The following is a 24,382-nucleotide window of genomic DNA, read 5'->3' as shown; positions in this document are numbered from 1 at the left end:
TCTATATATATGTCACCAATAATGCTGCTTCATATTCATTGTTGGGACAAGTTCCAAACCAACATACAGAGAAAAAAAGCATAGAGTTTGATCATCTGTTTTCAGTTTAATTCACTTCTATATTGAGAAAACAAAAACTCTTTCTGGGTTTTGGTGGGCTTTTGCAGTTATTGCAGCAGGACCAGTCTTTTGTTTTTGCCATAAAGTTTGAACGTTTTGAATTCTGAAGAAATATATATATTTCTGGGGGGACTTGGTGGGTTTTAGCTGTTGGTTGTAATGGAAGGGGGTGACATTTACAAGGCTAGTAGTAGTTTAAGAGCGAATAGTTCTTCCCTATGGAGGAACAACTCTGTGGAAGTTTTCAACAGGTCTTCACATGAAGAAGACGATGAAGAAGCTCTCAAATGGGCTGCCCTTGAAAAGCTTCCTACGTTTGATCGTCTAAGAAAAGGTATATTAACTACCTCAAAAGGTGAGGCTAATGAAATCAATATAGAAAGTCTTGGATTTGAAGAAAGGAAGCAATTGCTTGAGAGGTTAGTGAAAGTAGCTGAAGAGGACAATGAGAAGTTCTTGATGAAGGTCAGGAACCGGATTGATAGGTAAGAGTTCTGCCAATTTATGCTTCAAAATGTTCATGTATAGTTTGGTTTGTACTGTAATGGATTTTAATTTCTCTCGTTTCTTGGAATTTAATTAGAGTTGGAATTGATCTTCCAACAATTGAAGTACGATTTGAGCACGTAAATGTTGAGGCAGAAGTACATGTGGGTGGCAGTGCTTTGCCTACATTCTTTAACTTCAGTGTCAATATTGTAGAGGTAACCATCAGCAAAATACGTACTAGTCAGTTGCACAATTTTGCTTTCGAAGTGTTTCTGTTAAGTTGTTATTGAATTTACTTTTCACTGTGCGCAGGGTTTTTTAAATTCTCTCCATATTCTTCCAAGTAAAAAGAAACACTTGTCTATCCTAAAAGATGTCAGTGGAATCATCAAGCCTAAAAGGTGAGAAATTAACCTCAGCTATAATATGCATTTGACTCTGATTGTTTACAATTAGTTTCTGGGAATCCATTTTCATTTTCTGCATATGTATTTTGCAGAATGACATTGCTATTGGGTCCTCCAAGTTCTGGGAAGACAACACTCTTGTTGGCTTTGGCCGGAAAGCTTGACCCCAATCTAAAGGTGAAAATAATTTGATTTCAGCTTCAACTCTTCCTTGAGTTTGTAATTCTTTACTATATTTAAATCTTTAGTATCATCTCTGATTATAAAAAAAAATGAAATTCTTCTTCAGTTGTCTGGGAGGGTGACTTACAACGGCCATGGCATGAATGAGTTTGTACCCCAGAGAACTGCTGCCTATATCAGTCAATATGATCTCCATATTGGAGAAATGACTGTAAGAGAGACCCTGGGCTTCTCTGCAAGGTGCCAAGGGGTCGGATCACGATATGGTCAGTTGATTTATTTATGGGATCACTTATTTTATAGATGTCCTTCAATATAAATTTCTAGATGAACTGTCATTAGTGTAATATTAGGAAGAATGACTGTTGTTTTGGAAATCTGTAGATATGCTAGCAGAGTTGTCCAGAAGAGAAAAAGAGGCAAATATCAAGCCAGATCCAGATATTGATATCTACATGAAGGTGACGCAGAAGCTATTGACCAATAATTTATATCTTTAGCTGTTCGAGAAATTTATAGTATTAGTTTTTCCCTTCTGAGGAAACCGTACCTGGATCTCATTTAATAATTGAGATTCCAAAAACAATAATAATGGTTGCAGCTGTAATCTTGGGCATAATTCATATTATAGTTGATTATTTATGTTCAGTTTTGGATTGAGTAGCATCTTTAATTTTATTCGTAACATAACTTATTCAAGTGAGTGACTGTGGCTTTTTTTTGTTTATTGACTTCTGATATATCAGGCTGCCACAACTGAAGGCCAAGAGGCAGCAGTGGTGACAGATTATACATTAAAGGTAACATTGCCCGTTTTGGCATAGGCTTATGACTATTAAGACACAGTAAACATAATATACTTTAGTTTATTTAATTTGCTTCAAATATACAGGTTTTGGGTTTAGATGTGTGTGCTGATACCATGGTTGGAGATGAAATGATAAGGGGTATTTCTGGTGGACAAAGGAAGCGTGTTACAACAGGTATATCGAATCAATAACAAATAGAATTCAGTTTAGTTGATATGAAATTGGATGTATGCTAATCTATATTGAATCAAATTACAGGGGAGATGTTGGTTGGACCAGCAAATGCATTGTTTATGGATGAAATATCAACTGGATTGGACAGTTCGACAACTTTTCAAATTGTGAATTCACTCAAGCAATATGTTCACATTCTTGATGGAACAGCAGTCATCTCTCTACTGCAGCCAGCACCAGAGACATATAATCTTTTTGATGACATTATTCTCCTCTCTGATGGCTACATTGTGTACCAGGGTCCCCGTGAGCTAGTTCTTGACTTTTTTGAATCCATGGGTTTTAAATGTCCGGACAGAAAAGGCGTGGCTGATTTCTTGCAAGAGGTTAGTGTAAATATATTCTTTTTTATCTCATCCATACTAATAAAAAACTTAAGGATGAGCCATACATGTGGAGTTCTCATATGTATTATCTGTGATTATGACAGGTGACATCAAGGAAAGATCAGGAGCAGTACTGGGCATGCAAAGATGAGCCTTACAGTTATGTCACAGCTCAGGAATTTGCTGAGGCATTCCATTCATTCAATGTTGGCAGGAGTATAGGAGATGAACTCTCAGTTCCATATGAAAAGAGTAAAAGTCACCCGGCTGCTTTGACAACCAACAAGTATGGTGTTAATAAGAAGGAGCTGTTAAAAGCTAATTTCTCAAGAGAATACTTGCTGATGAAAAGGAATTCATTTGTTTATATCTTCAAAATTACACAAGTGGGTTTAAAACTTAATTTTTGACTCTTGATTTATTTGCATTTAGTGGGATTTCGATTTTGATCTTTTGTTTGTCTGTTTGTTTTTGTTTTTGTGCTTTTAGCTTTTCATAATGGGACTGATTGCAATGACAATTTTCCTACGGACAAAGATGCCTCGTGATTCAGTAAACGATGGATCAATTTATACGCGTGCTTTGTTCTTCACTGTGATTACGATTATGTTTAATGGAATGGCAGAGATTTCAATGACGATTGTAAAGCTTCCTGTCTTTTACAAGCAAAGGGATCTCCTCTTCTATCCTTCTTGGGTATATGCTCTTCCAACATGGATCCTCAAGATTCCAGTAACATTTTTAGAAGTTGGAGTTTGGGTATTTATGACCTATTATGTCATGGGATTTGATCCAAGTCCTGGAAGGTAATTATAATAATATTGTGGCTCATTTAGATATTGGTTTAGCTTGTGTGTTATATTCTAATCAACATGTTCAAATGTACATATTGCAGGTTCTTTAAACAATACCTTCTGCTCTTACTTGTAAACCAAATGGCTTCTGCATTATTCCGTGCTATTGCAGCAATGGGTAGAAACATGATTATTGCCAACACTTTTGGGTCCTTTGCACTGCTCTTACTTTTTGCCTTAGGTGGCTTTATACTTACCAAAGGTAACAATATACTAAACTGAGAAATTTATTTAAACCTTTTTTCAGTTTGTTACACCATACCTTTAAGAACTGCCTTTTCATCTGTTGACTTACTTCTACAGATGATATAAAGAAATGGTGGATATGGGGCTACTGGATATCACCTTTGATGTACGGGCAAAATGCAATAGTGGTGAATGAGTTCCTGGGCGGAAACTGGAGAAATGTAACTTCTTGACTATGCATCTGAAAATTTATGCTGTCTTCCTGTTAATAACAAGCTAATGCTTGATTAAATTGTAATAATATAGGGTAGCACAACGGAAGAACTGGGAATTTCAGTTTTGAAGTCTAGTGGGTTCCCCACTCAAGCAAAGTGGTATTGGATTGGCATAGGAGCACTAGTTGGATTCTTACTAGTTTTCAACAACATTTTCACTCTGGCTCTTACTTATCTTAACCGTGGGTATCTCCACCTTTTCCGCTATATTTTGTATAAATTTAGAAGCATTTTTGTTAATGATGTACCATTTGTTGTGCAGCACTTGGAAAGGTACAGACTGTAAAATCAGATGAACCAGAAAGCAATGAACAAGGGCAGAGGACAGGAGAAGGCATACAGTTAACACTCAGAGGAAACAGCTCAAGTCACCATTCCCACATAGGTAATATGTTGCAAATATTGTGTATTGTATCTTGTGAGCATCAAAGTTTTATTGCTTTTTAGTTTCCAACTAAAGTTAATGGACGTGCAGGGAGTAGGAGGAGAAGTAGCTCATCTGCAAGGTCAGGAGCTGAAATTAACGCCAACACTAATGGGAAAAGAGGAATGGTTCTTCCATTTGATCAACATTCTATCACATTTGATGATATTATATACTCTGTTGACATGCCACAGGTAACTCAAGTCATAAATATCTTAAATTGAAAAAATTTCTTGTAGTGGCTTTCAAATTAATATTGTCCCAAAAGCGGAAACTTGAGACTTGACTATTTTGATTGGACTTACAGGAAATGATGAGCCAGGGTGTTATTGAGGATAAATTGGTGCTTCTGAAGGGTGTGAGTGGTGCTTTTAGGCCAGGTGTTCTCACAGCTCTGATGGGTGTTAGTGGTGCTGGTAAAACAACTCTGATGGATGTGCTGGCTGGTAGGAAAACCGGTGGATATATTGAAGGGAACATCACAATATCAGGATTCCCAAAGAACCAAGAAACATTTGCTCGAATTTCTGGGTACTGTGAGCAAAATGACATTCATTCTCCTCATGTTACTGTGTATGAGTCCTTGCTTTACTCAGCATGGCTCCGCTTATCCTCTGAAGTTGATTCAGAAACCAGAAAGGTCGGTATCTAAAAGGTCACTTAGCTTCATGGTTTTTCTGTTTGCATTTCTTCCTACTTTCTTTAGTGCAATCGATTAAGCTCAATAAATCAGATTCTATTGGTAATTGTTAAGCATGATTCCATAAAGAAGATGTTTGGGTTTGCATTAAAGATCTTGACTATTATATCACTACCAGAAATCCTGATTCATGGTTCTAACAAACGGTTGCAGATGTTCATTGAGGAAGTCATGGAGCTTGTGGAGCTAAACCCATTGAGGAATGCACAAGTTGGGTTACCTGGTGTGAATGGTCTCTCTACTGAGCAGCGCAAGAGGCTCACTATCGCAGTTGAGCTTGTGGCAAACCCCTCCATAATATTCATGGATGAGCCAACTTCAGGTCTAGATGCAAGAGCTGCTGCAATTGTTATGAGAACAGTTAGGAACACAGTGGACACTGGAAGAACAGTTGTGTGCACCATCCATCAGCCAAGCATTGACATATTCGAAGCTTTTGATGAGGTAAGGACCATTAACTATCAACAGGCTAGGTGCAAATGTGTTGGTTAACTTGGTTTTCTTCTAGATTTGAGTATGACAAATATGTAACATGTATTTGCAGCTTTTCCTAATGAAACGTGGAGGACAAGAGATATACGTTGGGCCATTGGGACACCACTCATGCCATCTTATAAAGTATTTTGAGGTAGGATTCTTTGAAGATCATAACTGCAAACATCCAAAAGCCATAAATTTTTATCTATGTTGTATATTTCCTAATGCATATACCTTTCCTTCGCTTCTAGAGTATTGAAGGAGTCAAAAAAATTAAAGATGGTTACAATCCAGCAACTTGGATGTTGGAAGTTTCATCTTCAGCAGAGGAAATAAATTTGGGTGTTGATTTTACTAATGTGTACAAAAACTCAGAGCTGTACAGGTATGTTCAATGTTGTATTAAATGCTTTACAAGACTGAAAAACAATTCTACCATCTGGGCAATGTATAAATAAGTTCTTTTTTTGTAGTCATGTTCTTTGAATTTAAGGCTAAAACTTCTGTGTGGTATATTCATTAGGAGGAACAAGGCATTGATTCAAGAGTTGAGCAAGCCTACACCTAATAAAAAAGAACTCTATTTCCCAACCCAATATGCACAGCCATTTTTCACTCAATGCATGGCTTGCTTGTGGAAGCAACACTGGTCCTACTGGCGCAACCAACCATACACTGCCGTGAGATTTCTGTTCACAGTTTTCATAGCGTTGACATTTGGGACAATGTTTTGGGACCTTGGTACCAAGACGTAAGTTACTGCTACAAAACTTTGCGAAATTTTGAACAATCCATTGGTTTACTACTACATTTTAATGCCTTTAAGTTTCAAATTGCAGCGAGAGGCAACAGGATTTAGCAAATGCAATGGGTTCCATGTATGCTGCTGTTCTCTTCCTTGGTGTCCAAAATTCTACGTCAGTGCAGCCTGTAGTGGCAGTTGAACGAACTGTCTTCTACAGAGAAAGAGCTGCTGGAATGTATTCTGCATTGCCATATGCATTTGCACAGGTAACTAGCTAGGGTCACATCTTGCAAGCTTAACCTATATAAATTTACAGTACTAGTATACAATAACTATGTATGTTAATGCAACTTCGTGTCTTTGTCACAGGCTGCAATTGAGCTCCCATATGTTTTTGCACAAGCTGTGTTTTATGGCGTCATAGTTTATGCAATGATTGGGTTTGAATGGACTGTTGCCAAATTCTTTTGGTATCTATTTTTCATGTACTTCACATTGCTATACTTTACCTTCTACGGCATGATGACTGTGGCTGTGACGCCAAACCACCATATTGCTGGCATAATAGCGACCGCATTTCTTGTAATATGGAATCTATTTTCAGGATTCATAATGCCGCGACCAGTAAGTATTTTCCATTTTTGATGTGCAGGTTTTCATGTGTACAAATATATGTAACAATTACTAAATCTTTTTCATTTTTCCTTTTCCTTTCATTAATCTACTTGGAAATCAACAGAGGATTCCTGTATGGTGGAGATGGTACTACTGGGCATGTCCAATAGCTTGGACTTTGTATGGATTGATTGCTTCACAATTTGGAGATATAGAGAAGTTTATGACTGACGGCAACAGAGAACCAGTGAAAGAATATATTAAAAGCTCTTTTGGATACAAGCATGATTTTCTAGGAGTGGTTGCAGTTGTAGTTGCTGGGATTGCTGTACTCTTTGCATTCATCTTTGCAGTTTCCATCAAGGTGTTCAATTTCCAAAGGCGATAGAAAGTTGTTTTGATTATTTTGTATAGTATGTTTCCAGCAAGTTCAAGATGTTTTGTCTCTTACATCAACAAGATGTATCTTGAAGCACTTTATTATTGTTATTACTATTTATTATTTATTTTATTCAAAGCACTTGGATTATTGATATTAGTATGTTTTAGGATTCATGCTATCCAGCAAGTCCAAGATGTTTTGTCTCTTGCACCAGCAAAATGTACCTTAAAGCACTTGATTATTGTATTACTTGGTTTTTTTATTCGTAATACTTGTTATCCACAAATTGTTTTAAACAATTTTACACAATCCAAAGAACAACCAGTGATTTCAAGTCAAGATTTTCACTTGACTTCAAGTCATGGTTTCAGGTATTTTTTCTTTTTCTTTTTTCTTTTTTGTTTTCAAAGCACTTGATTATTTATATAAAATAAAGAGAATATTGCAATTTCTCACCCTAAACTATAACTCATCCACAACCGAAGAATAAGCATTAGTCAACTCATTCACATCCTAAACTTTAATATGATCACCCTTTCACCAGCCCCCAGCTCTCTCTCTCTCTCTCTCTCTCTCATCCTTATTCTTCTTTAGCTCTTCTATGTATAGACTTAGTCCTCATTTGAAATCCTCTAGTTTCTTTCCAACTCACATACCATGGAATATAAGACCTGGAGTCGGGCATAAGTAGCTACTACATTCTCATGGGTATCCTTCACTTGGGCTTCGTCGATAGAATGCCTCTTCTGATTGCTATCCCTCACTTGGGCTAAGTTAGACTCGTAAATTTGAACATGGTGTGAAAATAGTTGCTCTTAGATGGACTTCACACTCAATCGGGCCAATTGGACCAATACATAATAAACCCCGATATATCTTTAACACATGGCTTGTGAAAGCACAGGATTGCGGGACATAGGATACAAGATTGAGGAATTGAGTAATTTAGCCCTTCTTAGACAAAGACCGAGGGTTGAAATATAGAATAAGGAAACTTCGATCTATTGCCCCCAAAATAACGTTCTTTTTTCTTTCTTCTTTTCTGTTGATAAATTCTAGAGGTACAATAGCCAGTAGGGAAGGGAGAATTTTAACTCTACACTTCTAAATTAGAAACGTTAGAAAGTACTAGTTGAGTTACAAAGTTCTTGACCATGTTCTGCTCTTTTAATATAAACTTATATTTTACTGCAGAAAATGAAGTCACTTCATCTAGCCTACACCAAATACTACAAACCCCCAAAAGTTATCCAAATTTATATTTTCATGACTGAAAAGTAGCATCTTTTTTTTTTTTTTTTTTACTAGTGATATATAATGATTAATCCATTGCAAGCTATTTATCCATGTTTTGTGAAGCCATTTGATAGACAAGCTACAAATGTGCTTGTAGGTTGTAAACGACTAAATGGTAGGATTTTTTTTATTTATTGAGAAAGAGAATTTCAACTTATGAAATCCGACAAATGTTATTCGATACAACTAATAATGGGCATCGCACAAATAATTCTGTAAGCTTCTTGTGCAAAAGTTATATAGTTATATTCAAAATATTTTAAAGTAATAATATCAAGTAATGTTGCGATAACAAGAAAGAGGTTTTTGTTAAATTAATGATGTAATACAAAATTAAGGGGATGAAGAATTTATACTATAGAGTAAATTGGAAATTAGTTATTATGTGGTGTAATAAGTTGATTGTTTCTTTAATCATAATTTTTGTTACTCCCTCCGTCCCACTTTGTTTGTCCTCTATTCCATTTTGGGATGTCCCAAAATATTGTCCTGTTTCTAAAAATAAAAGTCATTAGTTTACTAATATTCCTATTATACCCCTAAGCCTTATTAAGAATAACTCCTTTTAAAAAAAGCTGATAAATTTATTTAAAGGTAGTTTTGTAAACTTATACATTTTTATAAGACAGACAAGATAATAAATGATGTTCCCTTAAAATGTTTGACTTTTCAAACAGGACAAACAAAGTGGGACGGAGGGAGTACTTTTTTTTAGAGAATTTCAACTTATGATGTCCACTTCTAATGATAGTTATTTATCATTAGACCAAAACATCGATCGATTATTTTGTGTAGGCAGGGATTAAACCCAAATCTCTTATTCAACCATCAGAAACTTTACCAGTTGAGCTTAATATTATATTAATTTATTTTATATCATATTAATGTTTAGTTGTCTTATGGAAATATCATAGAATTTTATAATAAAATTCTATTAGTATGATATAACTATTTTCACGGAGTGTTTAACCTACAATAATCATACTTCAATAACATAAATATGACATAGATTCTACCGCCCTAAACTATATTTTCGATTACACTTTACACCCTAAACTTTGGATTTCCATTTAAATTAATAGCAAACTTAACATCGGCGTGCAAAGTGTAACAAGGGTCATTGTTTAGGGTGCAAAACGTGCATTCAAAAAGTTTAGGGTGCAACGTATAATCTGGAGTATAGTTTAGGGTGATAAAGTGTAATATCCCCTATAAAAGAGAAATTATTTTAATTATAAAGTGGATATATTTATTAACTCTATGTATAACTAGTTCATGCGATGTATGGCTTGATGAAGATTCATATATAAGCTAAATTTAAAAAAAAAAAATTAAAACAAAATTATAAAATAGATAGTAATAAAAAATTATATAAAAAAAGTAAATAGTTTTAAGGTCTGATTGTTTAAAGTTTGGATGAAAACAATAAGTAAGATGAATTTATTCGATGAAAAGATAAGTGTAAGTTGCATCTTGAGAAAAAAAAAAGTGAAAAAAAATTCAACAACATGGGGTGTATTGTTGTTGACGCCCCACTTTGCAACCTATATATAACCTCACATGGAAGGTAAAAGGCTAATTTCACCTTGAAAATTGGCATCTTAATTGTGGCCACTAGATCCTTAATTTCATTTCATCAAAACGATCTTGATGTTTTAAAGATCAAACTGACTGGCCAGAAGACTTAAATGGACCATCAGATCGAAAGTTATCATCAAATCAAGTTTTAAAAGTCGAGATGCACTATCACAAATTGAGTCTGGCTATATGTAATTATGAAAAATTGATTCCAATTAGTTATAATTATAATCAAATTGAAATTAATGATGTGTCATAATTTGATTGGTTAGTACTACATTTTATGGTAAGGTTCCATACACTTGATTAATTAGATAATCAAATATTAATTATTCAATAAGTAACTTGTATAATTATCTTTTTAATTGGGGTAGATTTGGAACTTATTAAGCCTGAAATGGAAGTGATTGGAGCTTATTAATGTTAATTGGAAACAAGATTTGGGGTCTATTAATGTTAATTATGCTGAAACAATTTTATGACAAATGGCCTCTGCTCACCTTTTTGTTGATATCTCTCAAAATATTTTGAATTTATAAGTGAGATTAATTTTTTCAGAAACTAAACATATGGGGCTTCAATTTGAGTACAAGAACGAGAAAATTTCAGTCAAAATTGAGTAAGATACAATTTTTTGAATTTGTCTTTGCGAGCTGTTACAGGAGCTACGAGAAAAACCAAATTCTTAGTCATTTTGCTTGCTCATCACTCCCACCAACCTTCACATTTAATGTACCAGCTTTCCCCAAATACTGAAATAAGGTCTAGGTTCATGATTCTCTTTGATCCTTTGTCAACCCTCATTAAAAATGTCATTTCATTCATATTTTCTTCACCACTACTATATAAACCCCCTCTTCCCCTCCTCCATTCCAAAGTACACAGAAACACCCTCTCTTCTCCCTTCTTGAGTTCTAGTGAACTAGAGTAGTCTTGTCATATCTTGGTCTTCTTGAGACTCAAGGTATCAAGTGAGACTCACTCTCCCTCTCCTAGTTCTTCTTCTCTACTCCACCCTTAGAACCTTCACCAAAAGCCTCCTCCTCCATCATGTGAATCTTGTATGTAAGTATAATCCATTTCCCTAAATTGTTTTTCATGTTTCTATAATGTTAATTTAAGATTAAATCATGCTAGTGATTATTTGAACTTATTGAATATGTTTAAATGTTCTTAAATGTTCATATGCGTTCTTCACATGTTCTTGGTTGTTCATCACATGTTCATGCATGACACTAGATTTGATCTTAAATCTACATCAAAAATATGAAAAACATATTAGTTTCATAATTCTCTCAAATACTTGAATCTAGGATATCACCATCCATACACATTTACTAGAATTTATTTTTCAATTGAAATGCAATGATTAATAAATTGAATAAGGGGTTATCACATGCACACATTAAATTCAACATGCAAATTGATTTATGGTATATCAGATGATATGATATGAATGTTGGCCACTATAGTCTAGACGACCGATTTCACCAAGCAAGGTGGGTGCCTAACACCTTCCCATCTTATAACATAGCCTCCAAACTTTGATCAAGGGTTGATAGATCAATGTTTATCCATGCAATATTCAACTTCTAGATTGTAACTAGGAAACGAAATCATGTACTTTATCAAATAATGTATCTAGAACCAATTATGATGAATTATTTTAATTAATAAAATAATTATGATGAATTATTTTATTTTAATTAATAAAATAATGAATTATTCAATTATGATTTTCTCATTTTTCCCAGTAATTAAATAAGTGGTGATTCCATTGTGTACGTGCAAGTTAGATTTGAGCTTATTTATGGGAGTGAAATAAGTTATCTAACAGTACATCTACATAAGAAAACTCAAAAAGATGCAAGTTTTGACATAACACTCAAACAAGAAATAAAGAAAGTGATGGTAGGACATGAAAAAGACACATTTAGAAAAGAAAAAGAAGCTAATTATCAAAACAACACAGGATGTACATGGAAAATCCTAGAAAAGGGATAAAAAACCACGATTTGAGCAAGAACATAACATTCTTGCTCGACTCTGCTTATATTATGTATAAGAAAGAGATCAGTTTACAATAAAGTTATCTTTCTTTCCTACCAACACTCCACTTTCATCTCAAAATATCTACTTGGGTTCTTGCCCTAATAACACAGCTGCATGTTCCTCTTATACTCTGAGAAATATGACTAAGTACAAAGGACAGGTGTCAAGTCATCATATTCTCTCTTTCAGATCTTTTCACAACTGTGATATTATCTGCTAACTAAGGGATAAGAACTGCACCAACATGACACTAGAACCCGTAGGTAGGTAACTTTGTCACTGTTTGAGAGACAAGTCTTGGTCATCAAGAAGGACATCAAGAATACTATGATTGGTACATGTATCTCCAAGGTGACTCATTGTGCATTCAACCAATAAGGGGTGTCCTCATAGCCTTCAACCCTGAAAAATCACTATGTTTCTTTTTGGTGATTGCTTGAGTTCCATGTCAGATGTAAATCTCACTTCCTTCCCAAGGCTGTCACACCTTTAGTACTGACCAACATGACACTAGAACCCATAGGTAGGTAACTTTGTCACTTTTTGAGAGACAAGTCTTGGTCATCAAGAAGGACATCAAGAATACTATGATTGGTACATGTGTCTCCAACGTGACTCATTGTGCATTCAACCAATAAGGGGTGTCCTCATAGCCTTCAACCCTAAAAAATCACTATGTCCTTTTTTGGCGATTGCTTGAGTACCGTGTCAGATGTAAATCTCAATTCCTTCCCAAGGAAGTCACACCTTTAGTACTGACCAAGACAAAATCTCTTAGCCAACACCTACTCTCTCTTCCCTCACAGTTGCTCCACGTGTAGAGTCTAGATTCAACCACTTATGCATTCTCCCATGCCTTAGTCATGCTATGTACATTAGCCTCCTGATTGTCAATGGTGTTTAATAGCAAAGGCCTTTGACAATCACATGGTTCAAGCACTAACACTCCAGGAATCATGCCCTATGAGGTTCAAAATGGACACGTGGCTCAAAAGGGTGCTCCTAGCCATTTTGGCGCCTCTTCCTTTCTTGCATTTTGGCAGACAGACATTACTCCTCATAAATGTCATGTCTCTTCACTTAACTACAGTTGGGGATTTAAATAGAGAATGTTTCTTCTTCAACCTTCATTCCTTTTGTATTTTTCAAATTTTTCTTCCAAAAAAACTTTAACCTCCACGAAAATGTCAAACTCTTCTTCTGATGGTTCCAACTCCCCACATCACTCCTCAAGCTCTTTTGAGAGTGCTTCCAATGATCATACTCCTTCCCCACCACTAAGCCCCGTGCACCCTCCTCTCCCTTCCCATTCACCCTTTACCTCCTCATGTCCTCATTCCCAAGGAGGTTGCTCCTTTTGACTGGAGCGATGAGGTGGAGGAGAACTCCAAGGAACTGCGGTTGAGGGCTGAAGAGGAAGTTGAGGAGGTAGCGACCGTTGCATTCTTGGATGCTCCCACTCACCGTAGGAGAAGGCAAAGGCTTGGTCGTTCAAGCTTGGAGTCTGGCACTTCAAGGTTTTCTGACTCCAAGGAGGCAAATGCCTCTAATAGCTCTTCTAAGGGCTCTTCTAATGGCTCCGACTCAGGGGATGATGAAGGCAAAGAAGAGAAGGAAGAAGAGGATAATGATAATGATGAAGAGGAGATGGAGTATCTAGCTTCGAATTATCCCCAAGAGAACTCTGGGGATGACACGAATGCCTATACGCCAAGGTCTCCTTAAGTTGCTCGCTGTTGAACCTGCTGCTGTTTCTTTTTTTTCTTTTTCTTTTTTTATTGTTGTTGTTTTGTTTATTTCTTTTTTATTATGTTTTTTTTGTTTAGCCAATCTTTTGGCTTAAGTTGTAAAAAACAAACTTTATCTTTCTTATTTTGTGTATAAATTTTTGTGTTCTTTTTTGTAGTTAGAAAAGAGGTGATAGGCCATGAGGGCCAAATCATGTAAATCCTTCTTTTCTGTTTTGTAGAAAAAATTTTAAACACAAAAATATATGAAAGAAAGAAAGTTATTTATTATATGTTTATTGTTTTTCTTTCATGTTATATTATATGTTTATTTTATCATATATCAAATTCTTGCACAACACGAAAGGATAAACATGCTAGTTAATAAAATGTGAAATGCAATGAATTAAATCATACATGTTAGTGAAGGGTTGCGCCTTTGCCCTTGGACTATAAAGGCAGTTTTCTTGATTTTAGCACCATTAACTACCATTCTTTATCAGAGATTTAGTTTCTTCCCTATGCTGACACGTGTCAATTTTGAAAATATGTCTCCCTTTTTGAACCACTCTCTTTCAGTGGGAAATTACTAACTTCTCAAAGTATAAAATGAAAATATATATATAAATATACATATATATATATATATATATATTTCCTTCCTTATTTTTCTCCTTTTTTTCCTTATCTCCTTCTTCAACTCAAAACCCAGAATTCTTCTCACAAACCAAATCATGGGTGTGAAAAGTGGTCTACAATCCAGCTCTGCTAAATTTGCAGAATCTTCTGCCTCAAAAGGTAATAAACCCCTTCTAGGAGGAGATGAAAATCCTTCCATAGAAGAATAGTGAATCATCCCTCCCTTCTTTGAAGATTACCTATTTGATAAAAGTCTCGATTGGTTCTCAACCCCTTGCTCTGAAGACCCTCCCTACGCAGCATGTGGGGAACCTAATGATCTTCTGACTATGGATCTAGAATTGAAGCACATTCCAAGGCTTGACACTTGCAGGGGAGATCTTACTCCCACTATAGATATGGTTTTCAAATCTCACACTTTAGTTTCCAGAGGTTGGAGAAGCTGGTGTTGAAGGGTGTTGAAGGGGTGTTGAAGATTACCTATTTGATAGAAGTCTCGATTGGGACTCAACCCCTTGCTTTGAAGACCCTCCTTACGCAACATGAGGGGAACCTGATGATCTTTTGACTATGGATCTAGAATTGAAGCACATTCCAAGGCTTGGCACTTGCAGGGTAGATTTTACTCCCACCATAGATGTGGTTTTCAAATCTCACAATTTAGTTTCCAGAGGTTGGAGAAGCTGGTGTCGAAGGGTGTTAACTCATCCTCCCTTTATGGATATCCTGTAGAGAGTAAAGCTTGTGGAGAAAATCCTTGTATTTTTCTAATTTAGAGATTAGCAAGGATAGTGAAAGTTTGCTTTCTCTTCAGTACTGCTGGAACTCCATCACTCATACATTCTTCACCGGATGTCAAGAAATCTCTATATCTGTAGAAGATGTCTATGAGATATTGAGAATATCCCTATTCGGAGATGATGAGGTAGTCAACATCTCTTTATCTCCTGATGAGTCTAAAGCTATGAAGTTCCTTAAGGATGCAGTGAAGAAAACTTTGAAGAAGCCAATTTTGAAAGTGGCAAGGGAAGGGAAGCCCCTAGCAAGGAAATACCCGAAGATGCAAGTGTTGGTGGAGACAAAGGTTCCAGGGCCAACTTCTGAGGATGGATCAAATATTTTTTGAGGGAATATGCTGATGGCATGGATGAGGAAGCCAATAAAGACTCCCTGAAGGAAGGCACTAACTTTGTTGTTGGAGAAGGTAACTCTAGTTCCTATGAACTTGAAGCCTTTATTGCCTTTTTACTTTCTTGCCTTCTGTTTGAGGGATATCCTCATGAAAAGATTCTAAGTAGACATTTCCTTTTAGCTATTAAAGCTAGGTGATAATCTTTCCCCCTTGCCCCATATTTTTCAGGAACTTTATATTTTCACCTAGATCATTTTACTCTTGACTTGCAACGCTCCTGGGATAGATTTCAAGTTGAAACTTTCATACTCATTGCTTTTTTACAAATATGGTTATGGGAACAGTTTAGGAATTATCCTCCTATTCCTAGAGTGTTAAACTCTTATAAGACCAGTCTACCATCACCCCAAGGTTTGCCAAGCTCTTGGCGTTGGAACAAAGTGGCAGTATCTTCAAACAGATTCTTTAGCAAAGTGTTAGATGACCCTACTTTTTGGACAGCTAGATCATACTCTGCTTTGGAGGGTGGACTTCCCCTACTATTCACTTCCCTAGAAAGCATCTCTATTTCTCGTTACAAAGATAGCCCCTGGTCTGAGGAAGAACTTTCTTTTGTGGCTTGTACTTTTCTTTCTCAGTTTCAGGCACATTTTCAAGATGAATTAGAAATTCAAACCTACAAACCCCATAGGTTTGCCCGTCAACTTGGTTTTGACCAAGGCATATTGGGACATCTTTCTACCTCAGCTTTGCCTGCTGTGGTAGCTTCTTTAGCCTTTAAAAAGGAAAATCTCATCAAGATTTTAGTATTAAGCCCCGATATCCCCTTCACTTCCCCCACCAGAATTGGATTGCCTTCACCTAAGTTCAAGTTATGGTGGTCCAATATCAAAGAGCATGTTAGGAATTTTTGGCAAAGTGGTGCCCAACGAGTGGACGTTCCACCTATTTTTCAAGGAGATTTTACTTTGAAGCCCCTTCTAAACACCAAACTTTCAAGCACCAAGAGATATAAGAATGCAAAAACCCCTTCTAGTAAGAAGCCCAAGGTACACTCTTTTCTCTATATTGACTATTTCTTGTAACCTCTTCTTTTATTCCTGAACTCAATTAACTTTTCTTCTTTTCTCCATTTTTGACCTTTGACAGGTTATAGGCTCTACTTCTCAAGCTCGACTAAAATCTAAAGTCACTTCTTCAACCCAAGAGGTTTCTGTACAAGAAATGACTTCCAATGAAAAGACAAGGTCTAACAATGAAATGGAGGACTTAAATCGGGTGTACATCGAAAATCCTCAAGAAAAAGAAAACTTAACAGAAGCTACTTCCAAGGGACAAGAGGGTGAAAGTGCCCAGACAAAACCTAATCCATTGCTCTCATTGGCTTCTCCCAATCTAAGAGCAACTTGTTCTCTATTGCTCTCTATATATCTCAAAACCATGAATGATACCAGCAAGTGGACCCTATCACTTAGGAGCTTTCTCTTACAGCAAATTGGGTCTATCATATCCTAACTGCAGTCAAAGGGTAAAGAGGATTGTCTAGCTCTTCCCCTTGACAACTTCCTTTCCACACTAAGCGAGGTTGGGAGCCTATGTGTCAATTTCGGTAGGTTAAAGAGTTGTGTCACTGCATTGAGGGACTTAAAGAAGGCAGGACCCTTTGTTCATGCTTCCTTATCCTTACTTCGTGAACTAAAAGTTGTTGAGGTCTAAAAAAAAGTCACCATGTTGCACCAAGGCCCAAAATGGCACAGAGAGTTGAACTCCATGAGAAAATAAAAGACTTGAGCCCGCAATAAAGAAAAAAATATGGTAGGCCCAACTCCATTGAGGGATTTAGGGAAGAACCCAAACCCACGAAAGGATAGGCCTTAGAATTCATGAAACAAAGGGAAGAAGAAAAGAGCCCAGCCCGCTAAGGTCAGAGAACCACTAGGTGGTCCAGTGGTAAGAACTGGACCGGGATATCCAAGGACAGCCAAGGGCTCGGCATCCTCGAGACGTGCAGCAAAGCTAGGATGAGATTAAGACAACTCAAAAGGAGTGCCAAGAAACACAAGGAATGAGAATAGATACATCCTTATTAGCCACCCAATGATGCAAAAAGGAACCAAAAAGCTTGGAAACCAACTATTCATGAGCAAAGGACTAGTACCTCGGAGAACCCAGAATGAAGAACTACAAAGGAAAGTAGCTGGGAAGACTTTCAACCTGGCAAGAAGGAATCAGCTCACTTGGGAAAAATGACAAGAGGAAGTGCAGCCAAAAGCTGAGTCTGAAAAGGGGTGAGAGGCCTTGAAGGAAGAAGAACCAAAAGTCAGCTCTTTAAGGATACCCCAAAATGGAAAGTCAGCTGGAGACTTTTGGGGAAGAAGCACCAAAAGGAGAAAATGATGAGAAATAAGGAAGGGATTAGCCACCAAGGTTGCTGGCACAACATTGGTTCTGGTACCCAAGAAAGCAAATGGGGGGAATCAGTGGTACCCTGGAATCCTAGGATGACATTATAAAAGGGGAAAGCAGCCAACAGTGAAGGGACATTCAGCAACAGTAAATTAGAGTAGAATCATTGAGAAAACTCTATTAGAATTCAAAGAAAGTAAGGAAATAGAGGAAAATACCACCCCGTATCTCCAAAACAGCCACTAGAGAACACACTTGGATTTAAAAGGATTCAAACTTTGCAAGTCATAGAGGCTTGAAGAGATCTAAGTCTATGATTTTTGAACTTATTTGGATCTTGTGATACGTCCTAGTGAGCATGATGTATTACATAATTGAGAAATTAATGAAATATTACACAGTATCTTAAGGACCCCTAACGTTTACTTTGTGTCTTTCTCTATCGCATTGCCCCTTTATTGTTTCTTGTTGTTCAATGCATATATTTCTTGTTTGCTAGTATGTATGTATTGTAAGATTCTTGCTCTGTGCACCATCTGGTTTGTAATCAGCTCATTTAGCTGTGGTGAACCAAGCCCAGTCCCTTAAAACAACAAGTAAAAGGACCCAAGGTTCTTGTGTCTACTTGGGCCTGGGTACTGTCCAAAAAGGACCCTCATAAGAGTTAAGGAGAACTCATGTATCAACAAAGCAAAGGAAGCAGAATTAGCGTTACAGGTGCATGTCACTTCAATTACTCAGCTCTAGGAATCAATCAAAAGACTTCAAATGGAATTAACATCCCAACAAGAAGCAAGTTCTGCCCTTCAAACTTAACTAGAAGGTGTCACCACAGAACGTAACTCTTTGAGGAAAGAGATTGAGAATTTAGAAGGTGAGCTAAGAGCTCTGAGTGATCTAGACTTCTCTCTTGAAAATTTTAGTTTTCTCACAAACATTCACTTTTCAAGTTGTAATATTTTTTTGTGGTCTTGAAAGGCCATGGGGTTGTACTATAACTTTACCATGCCTTATTTTGACAAACTATTTAGACTTTGCATGCATCTTATGAACAACATCATATGAAATAATTGTATATAAGTCTTTGTTTATAATAGTATGAGTTTTGCAAAACATAAAATCATTTTGACATGATGGCCACACAAAAAAAAAAAAAGGAGTTTTTACAAGGTTAAGCATGATATTTCTTAAGGTGGGCTTTGCTAGTGGGGCTATACGCCTTTATACCTACTTGATCCTTTAGCCAATAATGTCCTGTTGCATGTGCTTCCTCTACTATGTATAGTCCTTCCCATTTTGGAGAAAACTTATGTTTAACAGCTCCAGCAACTCCTTATACATGCGAGGCAGCTTTCCAAAAATAATTCTCACACTTGAAACTTTCTTTCTTTAACTTGGCCTTCGTGTTTAGCCTTCATGTTAGCCTGGTAAAGGTGGTTATGAGAGGCAGCATTGTCGCACATTTTCTCCATAATTTCCAAAGTGTCTTCTCTAGGTATTCCTGCAATCTTTGCCAGTTTCACCACTAGCCTTAATAAATCTATTGGGATAATAGCTTTTGTGCCATAGATTAAAGAAAATGATGAAGCCCCTGTAACTTGTGATTTGGCAGTTCTATGAGCCCACAGAGTTGTAGGAAGCTCCTCCTTCCACCCCATTTCATTCTCCTTAGTCATTTTTCCCAATATCTTCAATAATCTTTTGTTAGAGGCCTCAGCTTGACCCTTTCCTTTGGGATAATAAGGAGTAGATGTCATGTGAGAAATGGGGTACCAGTCTGTTAAACAGCGCACATCCTTGTTCAAGAATAGTATGCCATTGTCAAAAATAATTTTGTTGGGTACCCCAAAATGACATATTATATTCTCCCTTAAGAAATTAGCCACTGAGCTACCTGTTGCCCTCTTTATAGCCACAGCTTCTACTCACTTGGTAAATAGCTCAGTGGCTACCAATATTCATGTACATCCTTCAGAGAGGGGGTTTATATGTCCTATAAAATCCAGCCCCCAGTTGTGGAATGGATATGGAGCCACAATTGGATGAAGACTCTGATGGCTAGTGTGTATTTCGTCTCCCCGCCATTGGCATTCTTAACACTTCTTTGCAAAGTCTTGAGCATTCCTTTGCATTATGGGACAGTAATATCCCTGGTACAAAGCCATTTGCCACAATTTTCTCCCACCCGAGTGTCCTGTTGGTTCGCCATTAACTTAATTAGTAGGAATACATACCATCCATCTCCCTTGGAAACTTCTCTTGAACAATTTCTCATCCACCACTTTAAACCTAGTCACATATTTTTAAAATTTTTCTCTTTGTACACGATCAGCAGGAAATATACCTTGCAAAAGGTATCTCAAATATGGATCCTACCAATCTTCTTTGAGTAATTTGCCATTATGCACTTTTGCATGATCTGGAGGAATAACAGAACAAGTCTTACAACTCTATTGTTCTTTCTTAGCATCATTGGCCATTTCTAGCCAAAAGATCCCCAACCTTTTCAATCTTTTGTAGAGGCTAACATTGAGATTTTGCACCACAAATATCATAGTGCAATCTGTGAAACAATGTCAGTCCTTCCTACCTTGAAACGCACTTCATCAGCAAACCTTCTAATCCCCTAAGAAACAAATCCCCATTAATCCTAAGGAAGTCTTTCATATTTGTTGCTAACTCTAACCAACACACTTCCCTTGAGTCATTGCTTTTAACAAAGGTTTTCGCCAATCTTGAGGGAAACATAGCTCATCTTGAACTAAACCAAGTTGCTTCTCAACTCGGAGTGTCATCTTTTCTTTCTTTAGTATAGACTTAGTGGCTAGAGTAGCTAGTAAGTCAACAAGCTTGTTTTCACCTCTGTTAACCACCTTGTACTTTATGAAAGTAAAGTGTTCCATGATTCTTTGCACTGCAGATCTGTAAGCAACCAAACTAGGATTCTTTACTTTGTAAATTTCCTCAACCTATCTTATTACCAACTCAGAGTTACCAAATACCTTCAACCATTTTATGCTTAACCTTCTGGTAGCCTTCAACCCTACCAACAAGGCTTCATATTCTGCTTCATTGTTAAAGCAAAGGAAGTGTAGTTTATAGGCAAATGTATGCTCTTCCCCTGGTGACTTTAAGACTACTTCCATCCCCTCTCCTTGAATTGTAGATGACTCATCAAAATACATCGACCACACTTGCTCCTCTATCACCATAATTTCCTGTTGAGGGGGTAAAAAATAATTTGTCCTAGGAAAATTAGCGAGTAGATCAGCTACTGCCTGGCCTATGATGGCGGTTGGCCATATGCACTCAATGCACAATGTCAGGATGGCCCATTGCCCCACTCTTCCTGATAACTGAAGGCATGTCAAAAGATACTTCATGGGATTACACTTAGTCACCAGTTGCACACAATGTCCTAGAAAGTAATGATTGAATTTCGTCACAGCAAAGGCTAAAGACAAACATACTTTCTCAACTGTTAAGTATCTTAACTCTAGTCCCTTCATAAGCCTGCTTATATAGACACTGGCTTCTCTAGCCCTTCCTGCTCCTAAGCTAACAGTGCTCCCAAGTATTGCTCGGTATTAGCTATGTACAATAGCAGGGGTTTCCCAGGTACAAGGGCCATCATGGTGTGGGGATCCCCCAATATCATCTGAATCTTCTTAAATGCTTTTTGGCATTGATCGCACTATACAAAAGTTACCCCTTTCTTTGTTTGCTCCATGAGAGGCTTTAAGATCTCAGGAGAGGCTAGAATGAATCTTCTTAAGTAAGAAACATTTCCCACAAAGCTTCTTAACTCCTTCAGAATCGTAGGAGGGCTAAAAATAGTTATTGCTTCAACCTTTGTAGGGTCCAAATCAATCCCCCTATGATGAACAAGAAATCTCAAGAATTTCCCTGAAGATACTCCAAAGGCACACTTGGAAGGACTCATCCTCAAATTATGCTCTCTGCATCTTTCAAAAACTTGTCTTAGGTGCACCAAGTGCTTTAAAGGATTCTTCACTTTTACCACAAGATCACCAATGTAATCTTTTACCTACTTATGCCGCATGTCCCCAAAGATTACGGTCATGGTTCTTTGGTACATTGCACCTACATTCTTCAATCCAAAAGGCATCACCCTATAGAAATAATTCCCAAAAGGTGTCCTGAAAGTAGTTTTCGAGGCATTTGCTAGGTCCATAAGGATTTGATTATACCCATTATAACCATCCATAAATGAGAAATGCTTGTGACCAACCACTGCATCTACTAGGATATCAACATTAAGAAATGGGAATTCATCCTTTGAACAGGTGTTATTGGGATCCCAAAAATCTACACAAATTCTTATCTGACCATTTTTCTTCTTTACAGGGACTATGTTAGCTAACCAGCTCAGGCATTTGATCTCCTCAATGAATCTCGCCTTTAAAAGCTTTTGTACTTCAAGCTTTATCTTTTCCTCCACTTCCAAACGATATTTCCTTGGCGGTTGTTTCACAGGTTTAGCATTAGGATCCACCTTTAGCTTGTGCACTACCAAGTTCAAGCTTAGACTTGGCATTTCTTGATAACTCCAAGCAAAAACATCCTTGTATTCCTTCAACAAAACTACCAACTTTCCTCTTTCTTTTTCGAACATATTCTTGCTGATCTTTACCATTTTTTTACCTTCTTCTCTATCACCCAGGTTGACTTCAATATGTTCTTCTTGCACATTCTTAACACCATCATTCATACACTCAGGAGCTTCTTTCACAAACTCCTCAGTTGTATGAACTTCCTCTAGCTGTTATGTCGAATTAAGGGAATTAGACTCGCCATCCTCCTCATCCCCTTTCTTTAACCATCAGAATTCATATACCACCTGACCATCAGGCCCAATAACCCTTCTTATCTTGGTGGCCTTAATGACTAACGACTTGTTCCTCCAAATGGCCTTCACACATTGATGATATGTGGAAGCCATTGCTTTATACACCTTTAGCCATGGATGGCCTAAGATGATGTGGTAGGATGTATTCCCTTCCATCACATACATGAGAGTAGTTGCCCGAATCGGCCCAACCCTAAGGTCCAAAGACACATGCCCAAGAGTATTCTGCTGTAAGGCTCCTATTCTTGCTCCTTGCATTGGCTTTAGAATAATTCATTCCTTTGAAATTCCCAAGGCATCAAAAGTTGGGAGAGATAGAATATTAGTGGATGCACCAATGTCTACCAATGCCCTTTTGATTCGAGATGCTCCGAAAAAGGCAGTGACATATAAAGGTCTATCGCCATCAACAACTCGATTAACTAGATCTTTGTTAGAAAAGGTGTCTAAATCTCTTGCTTCCTAGTATGTCACTTGCATCAAACTTTCTTCAACAAAGACCATTACATGATTCCTTTCCATCACCCTAGTCAAGGCTTGGGCTGCTTCTCTTCTAGCCATGGGTCTAAGGCCTATTCCTTCAAGAAATGAATTTATTTTATCCTCCTGCTGAATTCTCATTACCATTTCTTCATCTACCAATGGTGGCAAGACTGAGCTACTGCTAGCCATGTTTTCTGCTACTTCTTGCATAGGATTCTCATGACCTATGAAGAAAGTCATTGCCACCTCTGGTCTATGCATCTTTGGGCTAGCTCTCTTCCCAGCTTTGATAATCAAATCTCCCTTGGCTACCCTATCATGGAAAATATTCCTCAAAGCATAGCAATCCATAGTATGATGGTCACATCTCCTGTTGTACCTACAATAAAATGGATTTTGTTTTTCCTCTTCTGTAGGTTCATGCTTACATTTAGGAACGTCACTACACCATCTTTCACCCAAGCTTCTAGGATGCTATGCAACTCTTTAGTGGACACAGTAAAAGGAGGGGGAATGCCACCTCTGTCCCTCTTCTTTCCTTTGGCCACCTTCTTAGGTTCTTCTGTCACAACAACCTCCACCTTTTTGTTTTCTCTCCTCCACGGTTGTCTAGGAGCACTCACAATTTGTGAAGTTGAACCTTTTGAAGGCTTCCATACAAACATACTTGTTCTCCTTGCAGCTTCCACAAGCCTTGTAACACTAGAGATCTAAAGATTCTCTAAGTAAGGCCAATATTTTTACAACATACATGTGATACAAACATTCACCAGCCTTTCTTCATCTATAGAATCATAACAAAGTAAAGAGAGATCTCAAAACCTACGAATATACTCTAGAAATCCCTCAAACACCCTTTGCTTCTCATGTTGTAGATCTGACAAAGTGAACTTTTCCTCCAAAGCAAAGAACTTTTTCATGAACTACGTTGCCCAATCGTTTCAACTTAGAACTGATCCTGGTGCAAGACTGG

The 24,382-nt window shown here is 37.2% G+C and overlaps 2 protein-coding genes across 2 annotated transcripts; both read left to right on the top strand.

Moving 5' to 3' along the window:
* Positions 1–279: 279 nt before the first annotated feature.
* On the top strand, positions 280–1,541 carry LOC126728015 (pleiotropic drug resistance protein 1-like). The gene is made up of 6 exons (XM_050433900.1): positions 280–605; positions 704–824; positions 922–1,010; positions 1,109–1,193; positions 1,306–1,410; positions 1,527–1,541. The coding sequence occupies exons 1-6, from the start codon at positions 280–282 to the stop codon at positions 1,539–1,541; spliced, it is 741 nt and encodes a 246-aa protein (XP_050289857.1).
* A 31-nt stretch (positions 1,542–1,572) lies between these two features.
* LOC126725604 (pleiotropic drug resistance protein 1-like) lies at positions 1,573–7,377 on the top strand. Its single transcript, XM_050430406.1, has 19 exons — positions 1,573–1,660; positions 1,946–1,999; positions 2,092–2,182; positions 2,267–2,568; positions 2,673–2,954; positions 3,058–3,374; positions 3,464–3,624; positions 3,726–3,829; positions 3,915–4,065; positions 4,146–4,268; positions 4,359–4,501; positions 4,615–4,947; positions 5,161–5,451; positions 5,552–5,635; positions 5,736–5,869; positions 6,008–6,235; positions 6,324–6,495; positions 6,599–6,853; positions 6,969–7,377. Exons 1-19 carry the CDS (start codon positions 1,586–1,588, stop codon positions 7,230–7,232), a joined length of 3,564 nt encoding a protein of 1,187 aa, XP_050286363.1. The 5' UTR covers positions 1,573–1,585; the 3' UTR covers positions 7,233–7,377.
* Positions 7,378–24,382: the final 17,005 nt, after the last annotated feature.

This window comes from Quercus robur, chromosome 5 (genome assembly GCF_932294415.1).
Source record: "Quercus robur chromosome 5, dhQueRobu3.1, whole genome shotgun sequence".
NCBI classification, from domain to species: domain Eukaryota; kingdom Viridiplantae; phylum Streptophyta; class Magnoliopsida; order Fagales; family Fagaceae; genus Quercus; species Quercus robur.
Note: the sequence above shows the minus strand (reverse complement) of the source record. Positions and strands in the feature narration are given on the sequence as shown.